General features: G+C 40.6%; 1 protein-coding gene across 1 annotated transcript in view; it reads left to right on the top strand.

Annotated features, from left to right (window-relative positions):
- LOC118409082 (adhesion G-protein coupled receptor V1-like) overlaps positions 1-13911 on the top strand; it is a 52424-nt gene that overhangs the window by 30100 nt on the left and 8413 nt on the right. The window contains exons 59-90 of the mRNA XM_035809946.1: positions 211-330; positions 511-659; positions 887-1026; positions 1272-1400; positions 1519-1595; positions 1850-2019; positions 2193-2397; positions 2528-2677; positions 2940-3069; positions 3175-3370; positions 3788-3923; positions 4709-4885; positions 5144-5386; positions 5540-5668; positions 6002-6166; positions 6452-6572; positions 6845-6968; positions 7119-7257; positions 7609-7794; positions 8072-8183; positions 8333-8456; positions 8595-8743; positions 8843-9261; positions 9496-9762; positions 10122-10262; positions 10615-10853; positions 11138-11294; positions 11696-11764; positions 11965-12061; positions 12226-12342; positions 12572-12750; positions 13489-13665. Coding sequence (XP_035665839.1) covers positions 211-330; positions 511-659; positions 887-1026; positions 1272-1400; positions 1519-1595; positions 1850-2019; positions 2193-2397; positions 2528-2677; positions 2940-3069; positions 3175-3370; positions 3788-3923; positions 4709-4885; positions 5144-5386; positions 5540-5668; positions 6002-6166; positions 6452-6572; positions 6845-6968; positions 7119-7257; positions 7609-7794; positions 8072-8183; positions 8333-8456; positions 8595-8743; positions 8843-9261; positions 9496-9762; positions 10122-10262; positions 10615-10853; positions 11138-11294; positions 11696-11764; positions 11965-12061; positions 12226-12342; positions 12572-12750; positions 13489-13665 — 5133 coding nt within the window. The remainder of the gene's footprint in view (positions 1-210; positions 331-510; positions 660-886; positions 1027-1271; positions 1401-1518; positions 1596-1849; positions 2020-2192; positions 2398-2527; positions 2678-2939; positions 3070-3174; positions 3371-3787; positions 3924-4708; positions 4886-5143; positions 5387-5539; positions 5669-6001; positions 6167-6451; positions 6573-6844; positions 6969-7118; positions 7258-7608; positions 7795-8071; positions 8184-8332; positions 8457-8594; positions 8744-8842; positions 9262-9495; positions 9763-10121; positions 10263-10614; positions 10854-11137; positions 11295-11695; positions 11765-11964; positions 12062-12225; positions 12343-12571; positions 12751-13488; positions 13666-13911) is intronic.

Genomic DNA, 13911 nt, shown 5'->3' with positions numbered 1-13911 from the left:
TATGTGGATATGCTAAATTTCAAGTCATAAATGGATGAATTTCAAGTAACCCAAGCATTGCTCATATGAAGTAACAACATGTGAGCAAGTTTGTCTAATATATGTTTTATAATCCCTTAGATGAAACGTAGTTCATCTCATGAGTTGAAGTTCTTCAAAAAGTGTTTGATTTCAAAATGATACTCAGAGATGTTCTTGTTTTTATGTTAGGTGCAAAACATGAATACTCTTGGTGCACGAAACATTGCGTACTTCAGTTCAGCTGGAGCCCACTACCTCGTTGTGGCAAACTACATGGACAATGCGCAGCAGACCAACATCAACTCACAGGTAATTTCAATGGCTTGCATTTTGATTAATTCCCTGTGAATCAGGTGAGAAAATGGTTTTACATGTAGCTCTTAATGGTTACTTTACAGTTTACTGCCTTTCCATAGTTAAACATCCAAGCATGATGAATATTTTTGCCAGCCTGGTCTGGTGTGAACTTCTGACTTTATTTATCGACAGGTGTTACAATGGAGAGCTGGCCAGTTTGTAGGTGTTCAAGGTATCCCAACATTTGGAGCATCTGCACTAGAAATTTTCCAGATTGGAAACCAACAATACCTGGCTATTGCCAACCACTACGACTCATCACAACAGAATTTCCAGATCACGTAAGTTCCATTTCATTACGTTTGGACCGTTTTTAGGTTTTAGATGGTAAGGCTTGTTGTAAGTTAATGTGGATATTAGCAGGTAGATAAGAATATGTTCCCATTTCACCCAGAAACCAACAGTTAACAATATACTGCCAAAATCATACTGCCAAAATCTTTTTAAAAAACTAAAGTGAAAAGTCTTTGTTAAGACTTGTTTTACTTCATTGTCTGTATCTTTCTAGGTCTGCAATATATCGTTGGGAAGGTAGTGGATTTGACACGAGTAACCCCCAGACAATCAACACACTGGGAGCAACAGATGTGGAGTCCTTCCAGATCAACAGTGACACCTATGTGGTGTTCACCAACAGCAGAGACAACAGTAGGTGTCCAAGATCATAAACGGCTCTCTCCTTGGTGCTGAAAATCTTGCATATGTACTGTGTCAGAACCTTTATGAGTTACGATACATGCACTGGCTCAGTTTAGATAATGAAGTCTTCACTTCAGGAAAAGTTTTTCTGGCTGAGAAAAAATGTATATCAGAATATATATATCAGTAAATAATGGCACTAGGGAATAGATAGAAATGGGGTTTCATAGACTTATTGTATTATTGTTTTGCAGGTGGCACAACTACAGTGACTTCTATTGTGTACAAGTTTGACTCTCAGTCATCCAGGTTTCTAGTCCACCAGAACATCGACACCAACAATGCTCGTACGGCCCAGGTGTATGCTGCACCTAGTGGACTGGGTAAGGGTCCATTTTCTTTAGCAAATGTCCATTTTTCTTTCCTATAAGCTTACAATTTCTGCTTTGAAGTCTTGAAAAATGAGGAATGTTTCAATGAAAACTGTCTTTTTATTTGCAGAACACTTGGTTATTGCCAACACAGACAGTGCCTCTGAAGTCCTTGTTTGGAACAGCATTGATAACCTGTTCACAAAGGTATGTTTGATGTTCTTTTTCATTCACAAGAGTCTACATATTGTCCGCACGTCTACACCCATCTTAATTTGCTTTATGTATAAACCTTATCATAAAATGAAAGCAATTCAATTTTTTTCTTTAAATCATGTGTTTTCTTGTCTCTATAATGGCTACATTCATTGCATCAAAATGATGAAAAGAGTATTACTAAAATTTGTTCTATGATTTACAACTACTGCTCAGAGAGTAATGAATATTCTACATTTTCACAGCTCTTGGATGGTCCAAGCTGCTACAGTCTGTACCCTGCCATTGTCCCCACCTACAATGGAGGGAGTACAAGTCTACTGGCCTGTGCTAACTATGGCGATGGGTCCATGTCACTCACATCGTCTGTCTTTGAGGTGACAACTACAGGAGATGGGTCTGACTTCATAGCAAGGTGAGAATGTCATGATATGTGATGTTTGTAAGATGAGATTGTGCAAAAAGAAACAAGAGTTGTATGTAATAATACTGATCAGCCTACAAGTATATATTAGCTTCAAATATTTTTTAGTTTGCTACATGCCAAAATGACTAAAATTATTGTCTTGTCATCTATAAACTTAACAGGTCAGGAGAGCTGACTTTTGAACCTGACATGAGAACCCTGACTGTCATCGTGCCCATTGTCAACGATGAGATCCCTGAAAGCGACGAATCCTTCACCGTCACTTTGTCTGATCCGACTGGTGGAGCTGAGATTGGCAGCTATGGGGAAGTGACTGTCACCATCCTGTCCAATGACAATGCACATGGAATAATAGGATTTGTGGAGGTATTTTGGTGCTTTCTACTCCACAGAATTGCTCTTTCTAGATTTAAAAAGGACGTTTTTATATGGTCAAGCCAATATGGACAATACATGTATTCATGATTATAAATGCCATGACATGATTTTGTTACAGGATCAGTTGCAGACTGAGGCAGAGGAAACTGTCAGTGACAACACTGTGAGTCTGACTGTGGAACGTCTCCAGGGAACTGTGGGGCAGGTAATCGTCAACTGGGAGGCCTCACGGGATGCTGCAGCTGATATCAGCCCAGTGTCAGGACAGGTGTGTTTGCCAGTATCTGTACTAGCAATCTCAAATTATGTGTGTCACTTAAAGTTTGTATTTTCTTACATTACAGAAGTGTGTATCCCCTTCGACAGTGATAAGTTTAATCATTTGTTCAAATTCTTGAATCTTCAAACAGCTGGGTAGTCTTATTTTTGTCGTCTGGCTATGTTGATACTGTATTTACAGGACCAAAGGAGAAATTTTACCTGCTATGACAGCCTAAGTATGTTTAAAATGTTGTATGTGCGCATTGCAGGTTGTATTCCTGGATGGAGAGCGATACAGTGTGCTGACCCTGTCAATCTTGGCCGACTCCTTGCCAGAGCTAGCAGAGACTTATATCATCACCCTCACAAACATCACTGAATCTGGAAGCCAAAGACCAGGTAATTACAAAGTATCCATTAAAAATGATAAGATAAAATATGATTGCAGCATTTTTGCAGCAAAGTTGTTCCTGACATGTTAATTATTTTTTCCTTACCTGCTAGATCGGGGCTCCCAGCTGAATCCCCAGAGGTCCTCAGTGCTGCTGACCATCCTTCCTAATGATTCCCCACATGGAGTGGTGGGCTGGACATCAGATTCCCTCAGGGTGATTGTTCCTGAGACAGAAAGGCAGTCAACAGTCACTCTGACAATAGGAAGAGAACAAGGCACATTGGGGGATCTCCAGATTTCCTACAGGTATCTTAAAGAAATCTTTAAATCTTTTAGAAATTATAGATATCATCTGTTTCTTTGGTTGGGTCTTTGGAAATATGACTCAAAGACTATTGCTAAAGTTCTGAGGAATGAGGACCCAGCATCTCCCTAGGAAAACTATCTTCTGTTAGTACTTATACAGTCTTTTATTAATTTTTTTCTCTAAACTAAATGTATCATATCCCGCAATATAAACTATTCTATCACATCCTGCTTGTGCTTTTAAAAATCACCAGCTTTGATGCAAAAGTTCAACTAGAGGGTTTTCAAGTTGTGCAAAGTTCTTGTGGGAAGCTTCAGAATTTAGAGAAGAGAGGCTTACTGAATTAAGAGAACTTGAGATCTAAACCTTTAAACTTCATTGAATAGATGATCTTTCATGAATATCATCCTCCCTAGCACTGCAAGTGCCAGTGGTCTGAACCTGCCTGTGTCCAACCTGGCCACACCAGGACAGGACTATGTGTATAAGAGTGGATCAGTAATCATGAGAGAGAACATCACACAGGCTACAGTTACTGTGGACATCCTGCCGGTATGTACATCAAACCAATAATTACTCTTGACCTTAATCTCTACAAAATGTCACTTATGTCAAACTTATGTCAATGTGAAAGAAAATGGCACTATTAGCTATTGATTTTCTATTAACAGATGTAGTGCAAAATACTGGTAACCATGAACTGGTTGTCCCATGCTTGCAGAATTCTTTTATCTCCTTCAATGCACTGGAATGCCAATACCTCTTCAGTAAACCTTGTAGCCAAAGGCCCTAAAATGCATAATTAGACTAGACAAGTAACCAGCTATAACGTCTCTGTGTAGAATATTAAGAAAATCTTGTTAGATTGCTACAAATGTTTTCTCTCACACATTTCATGGCTTTTTTCTTGTACCAACATCTGTTCCATGGAATGTATCTATTAGGAATATGGACAGGTAAGGCAAGTTCTGTATACATGCACGTGTCCAGCACTGGGTAACGGCATGTTCACCTTTGTGACAACAATAATTATAAATGTACATGTGTCATCATTTTTGTGCAAAACTGTACGTTAATATGAACACAATACATCATAAACACAAGGCACTGAACACATCAGTTTTTTTAAGAGATGGGTTTGGGCATTACCTTGTGCTGTGGACATCTTAATGCACATATCAAGAACTGCAATTTGCTTCTTGAAACTGAGTATCACAGCATTGGAGAAGACCATCCTGCATAGTATGGTACTAAAGGAAAAGTCTGCAGGTAATATGTACTCATAAACATCTTTAGCAGAAGGAATTGCTATAATTGTTATATGTTTTCTCCTGTAGGACAATGCCCCTGAGGGCGATGAGACGTTCCTGATGAACATCACATCCGTGCAGCTGTTGGGCTCCAGCCCCTTCAACTATGGACCTGGCATCCGCAGGCCTGGTCTGGAGTTTGCTGAAATCATCATTGATGAGAATGATGATGCCCAGGGGTACCTTCAGTTCAATGTTACAAAAGTATGTTCTAAATATTTTATTTTCATTAGCTATTGAGTGAGACCAAGTACTGTGACAAGAAAACATTGTGGTCTTCTGTTAGAGTTTTCTGTATTATTGAAGAATAGTTGACTGTATGAATTTTGGGGATGCGGTAATACACATGTACATGCTGATAATGGGCTAAATCACATGATTTGTAAAAAAAATGTTGTCCTATAAGTGTAACACCAAGTTCAATCTGAGAATTTCTACCTGTTTTGCTGATCCTGATGACAGAATGCAGATGGGCATGTGGAGACGTATGAAGGAGCGGGAACTGCCAGCATGCTGCGACTGGAGGTGATCCGAGTGGTGGGGATGTTCGGCCCTGTCAGTGTGGACTGGGTGGCCTCACCCGGAACAGCACGACTGAACGAGGACTACAGGCCTGCTTCTGGCACCGTCAGCTTCCCAGATCTCAGCACGTCACAGTACATAGACATTGTCATTGTGGATGATGATATTCCTGAGTTTCCAGAGGTATGACCAATGTGCATTGTGAAGTTCAACTTTATTTTTCCTTTCTCAAATTAGTTTTTTTTTTGGGGGGGGGGATTTCTTCCATGAATTCATCACTAAATCTTTGAAGTTGCATTCTTTGTGAGTGACACTTTTTTTTAATATGTACTACAGACCTTTAGTGTGCAGCTGCGGAACCCAACTGGTGGCGCCCAACTCGGGGTGGAGATCAGTGTCACTGCAGTCATCCTGCAGAACGACTCTCCATACGGCCTCTTCCAGTTCCCTGACACAGATCTGGCGGTAAATCAAGACTCAAGATTCATCCTTCCCTATGAAAGAAAGATTTACAAACCCTGTCTATGGCCAGTTTTGATAATTGTCACCAGCTGATGGTATATTTTGGTCCTTTGGCAGAGGGACATTATATTATTTCATCTTTGTTTGTATTTCTTTCACTGTATTGCATACCAGTTAATCTGCCTTATGGTACAACACACAAGCTGCATACCTGGACAGATTTATTTGATCCACCACACAAAGACGGTCTCCTACATGTGTACTTTTGTTGATTTGTGGTGGGTTCCTTTATGTGCTCATACTTAATGTAAATTCTATTGCATTTCTTCACTGTAGAAGAGTGTGTCAGAATCCCAAAGCAACGATGACCCTGCTGGTGTGGTGGTGTTTACCGTGGAGAGGGTGCAAGGCCTGCTGGGAACAGTACAGGTGGACTGGAGGTTGGAAAGTGCTGCACAGTATGACCTGACACCCATGTTCGGGAGCCTGACATTCTCACCAGTAAGAATTATGCATTTAACGCATTTTTCGGTTCTTTCTCCTGTTTTCTGTTTGCTATCTCACAGGTATTGCAGAATGCCATCACCATTGTTTTCCAATACAAAAGGCTTTAACACATGTAGCCTTTGATGTTATAGATTTCAAATCAGATGATTAAATGATAAAGAGTCATATCCTTTTAGTGCGGACATTAGTGTTATGAACATTTTGTATGCAGGGCCAAGTTTGCAGGTGAACATAATTATGTTTTGTAAAAGAAGTACAATTATTTCTCTTGCGTTCCAGGGCCAGATGACCAGTACAATTACCCTTCGAACATACCCAGATGACATCCTGGAGGGAGAGGAAAGATTCACTCTGTCTCTCACAAATGCCAACAATGGTGCTGAGGTCTCCCCTGTCAGAGGTAACTAGAACTCACAATTTGTCTTAAAAGTTTCTGTGAAAAATTTTTTGTAATTTATGCTAATTGCTATATGTTAAGATCTTGTGACAAAACACTGTATGAATTGCCATAATTATACTATATGCCTTGAATTTCCAGTCCAAAAGAAAACAACTATAATTATGATATCTCCTCCTTACAATAAAGAGTGTTCATCTCATTATGTGTTGGAAGAGACATCCTCGTAAAATGTTGCTTTGCTTTCTAAGTAATTTTCTCTTCTGTTTCCACAGGGAGTGCTACTGTGATCATCCAGCCTAACACAGGGGCAGCTGGGAATGTGTCTATTGTTCCTGTATCCAGAAATGTGTTTGTGGGAGAACCAGATGACAACTATGATGGCTCAGCAAGTATCAGGTACATGTACAACTTCTTTTCCCTGCTACATTTTTCTGATCTTTGAAAATGAAATAAGCATTACCAGTAAGTTCATTTTCCTCTGTTTTCTCTGAAAATGTAAAGCTTTAGCCAGCCACAGCAAAAATCTAAACTGCTTTTTTTCTCTAGTTTGACCAGAGGAGTAGGGATCTATGGGACTGTGCAGGTCACCTGGCTGCTGACACCTTCGGAGGCTGACACTTTCCAACAGACATCTGGATTAGTGGTTTTCCAGGACAGGCAGCAAAATGTAACCTTTGACATACAGGTACGACCAGTATCATTTGAAAGATGACACTGAAGGGCAAGAGATAACAATCAGGATGATGTTGTACATCCTTCCTTTGGTTAAAAAACACATTCAACACAGTGACTGGTAAACAATTTTATCTAGTTTCTGCACTGTTGGAATCCTGAAATTATATTAAACAGTATGTGTTGCAGCAATGTAGTGTAGTTTTCTCAAAAATAGAACAGATGTAGCTTTTTTAATGATATAATGTGTAGATGTCAGCTTGCTTCATGTCAACAGCTTGATTGCCCTCAAAAAGATTTGATAAATGGTGTCTGTGGTCTGCTTTAGTGCTTTACTAAGATCACCTGTCTGTCCTGCTCACAGACCCGAGACGACAACGTCCCAGAGGTGTCGAAAAGGTACACCCTGCAGCTGGCAGGTGTGACAGGAGGGGCACAGATCAACCAGGCCTCAGACACAGCGACCGTCACAGTTGTAGCCAGCGACTATCCATATGGAAGATTTGAGTTCCAACATGAGAGGGTGACAGTGTCAGAGGACTTACAAGAGGTATGACCAGGCCAGGATGGTTTAAAGTACACAACCTAACACAGTTGCTGAATATGGACTATACAAACAAGCTCTTCTTTTCAGTCATTGGCTTTAATGCACTGAGTGTACTACTTTACTTTTCATCAAACCAAAACATCAAGAAGATCAGATAGATCATAGTAAGACGTACTGCTAAGACTATATATCAAGAAAGTATCTGATAGCAAAATTATAGTCTGATAGCAAAATTATATGTCTACATTGCCAGATGATTAAGCAAGTGTGTTGTTGTCAGGTGGTTATCCTGGTGCTGAGGAGAGATGGACCCCTAGGGCAGGTACGCATCACATACAGCACAACCCCTGGGACTGCTACACCTGGACTGGACTACAGGACCAGGAATGGAGGTAACATGTAGTTCTGCTACAATACTGATTCATTTTTTTGTCTTGTAGAACATACATGACTTTGTTGAAGATACATGTTGATAGTATTTTGAATGTGTTTAATGTTTAGATATTAAATCAGCTCTTTTAATTCTGTTCCCTTTCAACAGAATTGATCTTCAATGACCAAGAGGAGTTCAAAAGCATAACTGTACAGATACAACCAGATGCCCTACCAGAAGGACCAGAAACTTTCTACGTCAACCTCACCAGTGTGCAACTGTTAGCACCAATGTAAGTACTGCATGTTCACATCACATGAGCCAGGGTGTGATGTTGATATAAAAAATCTACAAGGGATACATATTGGTTGGTCAATCTAGCTTTGTATTAAACAAGGTTGTTGATGCATTGTTTTTTTTTTAATTCCAGGAATCCTGACTTCAGTATCCAAGAAGGTGGACTTCAGCTGGACCTCCCACCAATCATTGGGTCCGTCTCAATAGTAGAAGTCACCATTCTGAAAAATGACAATGCAGAGGGTGTCATCCAATTTGCAGCAGAAGCTTTGGACTTTGCAGGTGACTGTAATATCCTAAATGTTGCTTCCAATACGACTTGTGTTCAGTTTGTGTGTAAAACATTTCACTGATGTTGATGATTTTCATTGGTATTTTCAGTGCAAGAAGATGTCCACACTGCTCGAGTGCCAGTGGTCCGTAACTTTGGCACCTTTGGTCAGGTCACAGCCAAGTACACTTCTAGGAACATTGGTGCAACACCTGGAGCTGACTACGATGTCCTGGGATCTGAAGTGGTCTTCATGGACGGGCAGGATCGGGCCAACATCGAGGTCAGGATCTACGATGACCTGATCAGAGAGTATGATGAGAAGTTTGAGCTGACCATCACGGAAGCCACGGGTGGGGCGCAGCTGGGCACGGCTCTGACATCACAGGTCACCATATCCAGGAGTGACTCTCCCAGCGGCCTGGTCGGGTTTGTTGGGGAGACAGACATCATCATGGACAACCCATCTCGGCAGGAGACTCTGACTTTCAGTATAGAGAGGTCAGAAGGGCTGCTAGGATCAATTCAGGTGAGGCTTTTTATGATGATAAAGTTGTTTCTCTTAAACTTCAGGAATAACACGTTATATTCAAGCATGAGTAGCTGGAAACTTAGAAACTGACATGTTTCAAGTTCAAAACACTATGTTCAAGTAAGATTTTCCTTCAGTAAATATTTAACCAAATACTTTGAACTTAAGCTGAAGGACCTTGTCGAGCTGAAAGATCTTTTAAGTGAAGTATGCCATTGCATGTTTCTTTAGGTGAAGTGGAGAATCCTTGGACCAAATTCAGACACACCAGTCCAGGTCACCAATGATCTGATGCTGACAGACAACCCGACAGCACAAGTCCTGGAAGGGATGTTCAACTTCAATGCCAATGAAGGAGGCCCCTCCTCCAGGAAGACGTTTCAGATTACAGTCCAGCCTTATCCTGGGCCAGAAGTACAGGAGGTCTTCAACATTGTGATCTATGAGGTGGTTGGTGGGGCTGACATTGACCAAGCAAAGGACAACGTTACACTCACTGTAAGTTAGAAAATCCCTAAAGATCATAGAGTTATTGATATCCTGTAGGAGCATCCTTATTATATCACTTTAAACAACACTTGCAGCTATACATGTGTAGATGTGCAAAGCTTAGGTGTGACACGGTTGTGCTGTGTGCAACAACTGTAATACAATAATTGCAGACTGTACAACCAGCTGCAGTGGTGCTGCATGCCTGTAAACCTGGCCATGTTATGATGATGGGCAGTTATACTGGCTTTACAGATACAGACTGTCACAGTATGTGTTGGATGCTTGGATTTTCTTCCTTACCCTGGACTTAACCTTAATGGTAAGGGCATGCCAATAAGCTTGATATGGGCGTTTTCATTGTGCAGATCCGGAAACATGGTGACCCCAATGGTGTAGTAGAGTTTGTGGATGTGGATGACCAACAGTACACTGAGCCCACCACTGATGCTGGCAGATCTATCACTCTCCCTATCATGAGAACTCTGGGAACAATGGGAGACATACAGGCGAGTCATGATCAGCTGTATTTGTTTTTGACAATGTTTGTGGTATTTTCTTCATTTTGAACATTCAGTAGCATATTTTCCATTCTGATGTCCTTAGTTATAGAAAGTATTTTGAAATTATGATCCTTGTCCAAACACTTGTTGTGCAGATTTGCATGGGTTCGTTACATGTATGTATCATATTTAAATGAAGGTGCTGGATCAAGCACAAAGATGACCAAACTGAAAAGAAATAGCTTACGTATATCCTTATTCTACAACTATTCAAAACATAAGATATGTTCATATAATATTGTAGCCTCCAAATTGTCAAATAAACTTATCAATTATGATCTGATCTGTTTGCAAACAGGTTATGTGGGAGGTCCGACAGCAGACCGGCGGAGGTGGCAGCATGCCCGCCTCAGCAGACGTCAGTCCCTCCAGTGGAGTTGCCAGTTTCAGTGATGGTGTGGCTACTTCAGCCGTTACCTTCACCCTGCTGCCTGACAACGTACCTGAGCTGCAGGAGACCTTCTTTGTAGCACTGGTGGGAGTGCAGGGAGGCGCGGAAATAGCAAACAACAAGAACACCACAAGGTTTTTTGTGAGGTAACTATGTTTATTTAGGTTAATGGTAAAGATAAGTTATGTTCCAACTGACATATCATATTTCCTTATTTGTTTCAAAGGTAAAGCAACTGATATAACAAGTAGCAAAATGTCCTAGCATTGCTTAGAGCAATGTAGAATGTAGATTGAGTAGGAAAATTCTTCCAATACTCTTTACATTAACTCTCCATTGCACACAGTCTCTCATGTTAAAAGTTACTCTATTACCTACTTTGACAATGAGATTTTCTTTGAATTCACTATGTTTTGATTCATGATTTCAGTGCCAATGATGACCCGCATGGAGTGTTTGCAGTATTTGAGGAGTACCAGACAGTTATAGTGACCACCGCCCAGTCCCGGGCAGTCCGTGTGAATGTGACCAGACAGCAAGGAACATCTGGCACCATCAGGGTGGACTTTGATATATCATACTCTCAAGTAAGTCACCACAGTGACATAATCAGATTTTAAGGCTACTGTTAGTAATGTGAAAAGTATCAATTTGTTATGTTCTAAAATGTAGTCTCATAGCCTTTTTGAGGCTTTAGGGGCAGTGAGTTGTCATCTAGTGTAACTAGATGAGTTGTATTGAAAGGCAGAGCTTAACTCTTACCTTCCACTGCCTTTTGCCCACAACTGGTCACAACGTTAATGACATCTCAGGGGATTCAAACCAAGGACCTTTGGGTTCTGGGCTAAACACCCGACCTATCATGCCAACACATTGGCAAGATGTTGCATGAAAAGAACACAAAATAAGAACTGCATGTCTTCTTACTATAAGATGTAGCCTGGCAGATTATCTTAAGTAAGTCTCTTTTCATTCTGTGCTCCTGTAGGCTGCTGTGGGAAGGTCCTACACTACTGTTCCCAGTGGGTCAGTCAGGTTTGGAGATGGAGACACTTATGTAAGTTTTAACACTATGTGACATCTAGTTCCTAAAGTTGCGGATTTCCTAGTTAACAGTGGCATGGATGTATATCAAAATCACCTTTCTGATCTGATATCATAATGCATTTCTGGACTGTTCAACTCAACTTTTGAGTGAATACTCACAGCCATTTATCAATTGATATAAAGGTCAATCTCTGTCTTTTGCCCAAACAGGCCATAGAAGATGTTCCTGTCACAGAAGGGGTGTTCCTTCCTGTTGGCTCAACCTTTGTTGTGACCCTCACAGATGTGGTGCCTCAGGGAACACTCGGTCAGTATTGGATTCCTTTACTTGCTAACTGTTAAATGGATTGTGACATTGGTTCAAAGCATGGATCTTTGAGAAAAAAATTGAGTTTCTGAAAGGTCTTATCAGTTCACCTTAACATGGCATACTTTTCCAGTTGTTACACAAACTTTCTATACACTTTACAGAGTCAGGTTTGCTGCCAAGGATTGATCCAGACCACAGAACTGCCATGGCAGTTGTACCACAGGCTGCTGGCAATTCTCATATAGGCTTTGAGTCCCTGGTGGTCAATGTGAATGAAGGTAAGGAAGCTTTGATGCTAGTTTGCTCAAAATAGTCATCTAATACAGTGATCTTTTTCTCAATCAAATCAATCATGTTTGATGGTTTGGTAGTTCAAAATTTCCAGCTTATGAAAAAAATTATAAAAGAGATAGAAACACCTTGTTCCATATAGATGGCATTGTGAAAATCTTCCCCTTTAAATTTATCCCCAGTCATTTATCAGTTGTTCTTCATTCCTTGCCACAGCCACCCTACAGGCTGAGCTGACAGTGACCAGGGTAGGAGCTTTCAAGCAGGTGACAGTGCACTGGCAGGCTGAGAGTCAGGAGAACCTTCCGGAAGGCTTCGTCCCAGGCATCATCAGTCCTGTAGAGTCCACCCTCACCATGCCTAACGGTGTGTCAACTCGCAGCTTTATTGTACAGGTGAGTTTGTGGTCACTATGACAGATTCCTAATAAGGTACACTATCTTGTGGACAGTCAGTCACCCTGATACGTAGTCATTAGACTGTCAAGTTAGGCTTAGGTCACATTTCCAAACCAGGGCCCGGATGGGCAGCTTTCAGGAGCGAAAAGAATGATATGAAAGATATCAAAATACACAAAATGTCAAAATTAGATCCATGGCCATGATATGTGTGTATCTCTAGGCATACATTTTGATTTTCTCATTTCTTATAACATCCCGGCCGGGCCGCGGTTTGGAAATGTGACCTAAGCCTTTAAGAACAAAATCAATTGTATGTTGAAGCTTGTCTTGATAAGCATTGGGAACAAACTGGACTCTTTTGTCCTTTTACCACTGTAATTCAGACTTTGTTGCAGAGATGCTTGTAATGTAGTGAAAGTTGTGTTCAGCACCAAGGACAGAGAAGGTGATATCAGCGCAACCAGTAATTCAGCACCAAGGAGAAATATCTTTCTTCTTAGATGAACAAATTGTGCTATTCCTGGTCTATTGTAGCTTACTGTAAAGCCAGTCTTTTGCTAGTTTTGATATGAGAGTGTATATGCATATCACATACAGTTTCAACATTCCAGAAAATTTCTCTGGGTGATATTTTTAAAGCACAAAGAACACTTAACTTAATCAGAGCGTAATAACCAGGTAAGTAAAATCATGCAGTTTAACTCAACATGATTTATCATTTCATTTCTCCAGCTTTCACCAAGTCCTGGTACCAGAGAACTGTTTGCTGTGCGACTTACTGCTGTCACCCCCGCTGGAGGGGAGGCGCTGCTTACTGATGGGCGTCTTGTTGCTGAGATTGAGCCAAATGGAGTCATACAGTTTGCAGTGGACTCAAGGGACGTAACTGTCACAGAAAACCAACAACAGGTAAAAGATAATCCTCCATTTGCCCCTTGAATAGGCACAAGTCAGTATGATTTGCATGCCACAATTTGTCAAAAGTTTAATAATTTATTTAAAAAAATGCTAAATGGGATTCAGTCATCAACTGCAATATGATCAAATATTGTAATCATTTCATTTTGAACAGTTATTGTAGATAGACTACATAACATTTTGGGTGAAAAGTCTCAAAGGAAGATGTGTTCTAAAAGTCAATTTGGTTTGTTTCAG

Source organism: Branchiostoma floridae, chromosome 2, assembly GCF_000003815.2.
Source record: "Branchiostoma floridae strain S238N-H82 chromosome 2, Bfl_VNyyK, whole genome shotgun sequence".
NCBI lineage: Eukaryota > Metazoa > Chordata > Leptocardii > Amphioxiformes > Branchiostomatidae > Branchiostoma > Branchiostoma floridae.
The sequence above is the reverse complement of the archived record's forward strand: the minus strand, read 5'-3'. Positions and strand labels throughout refer to the sequence as shown.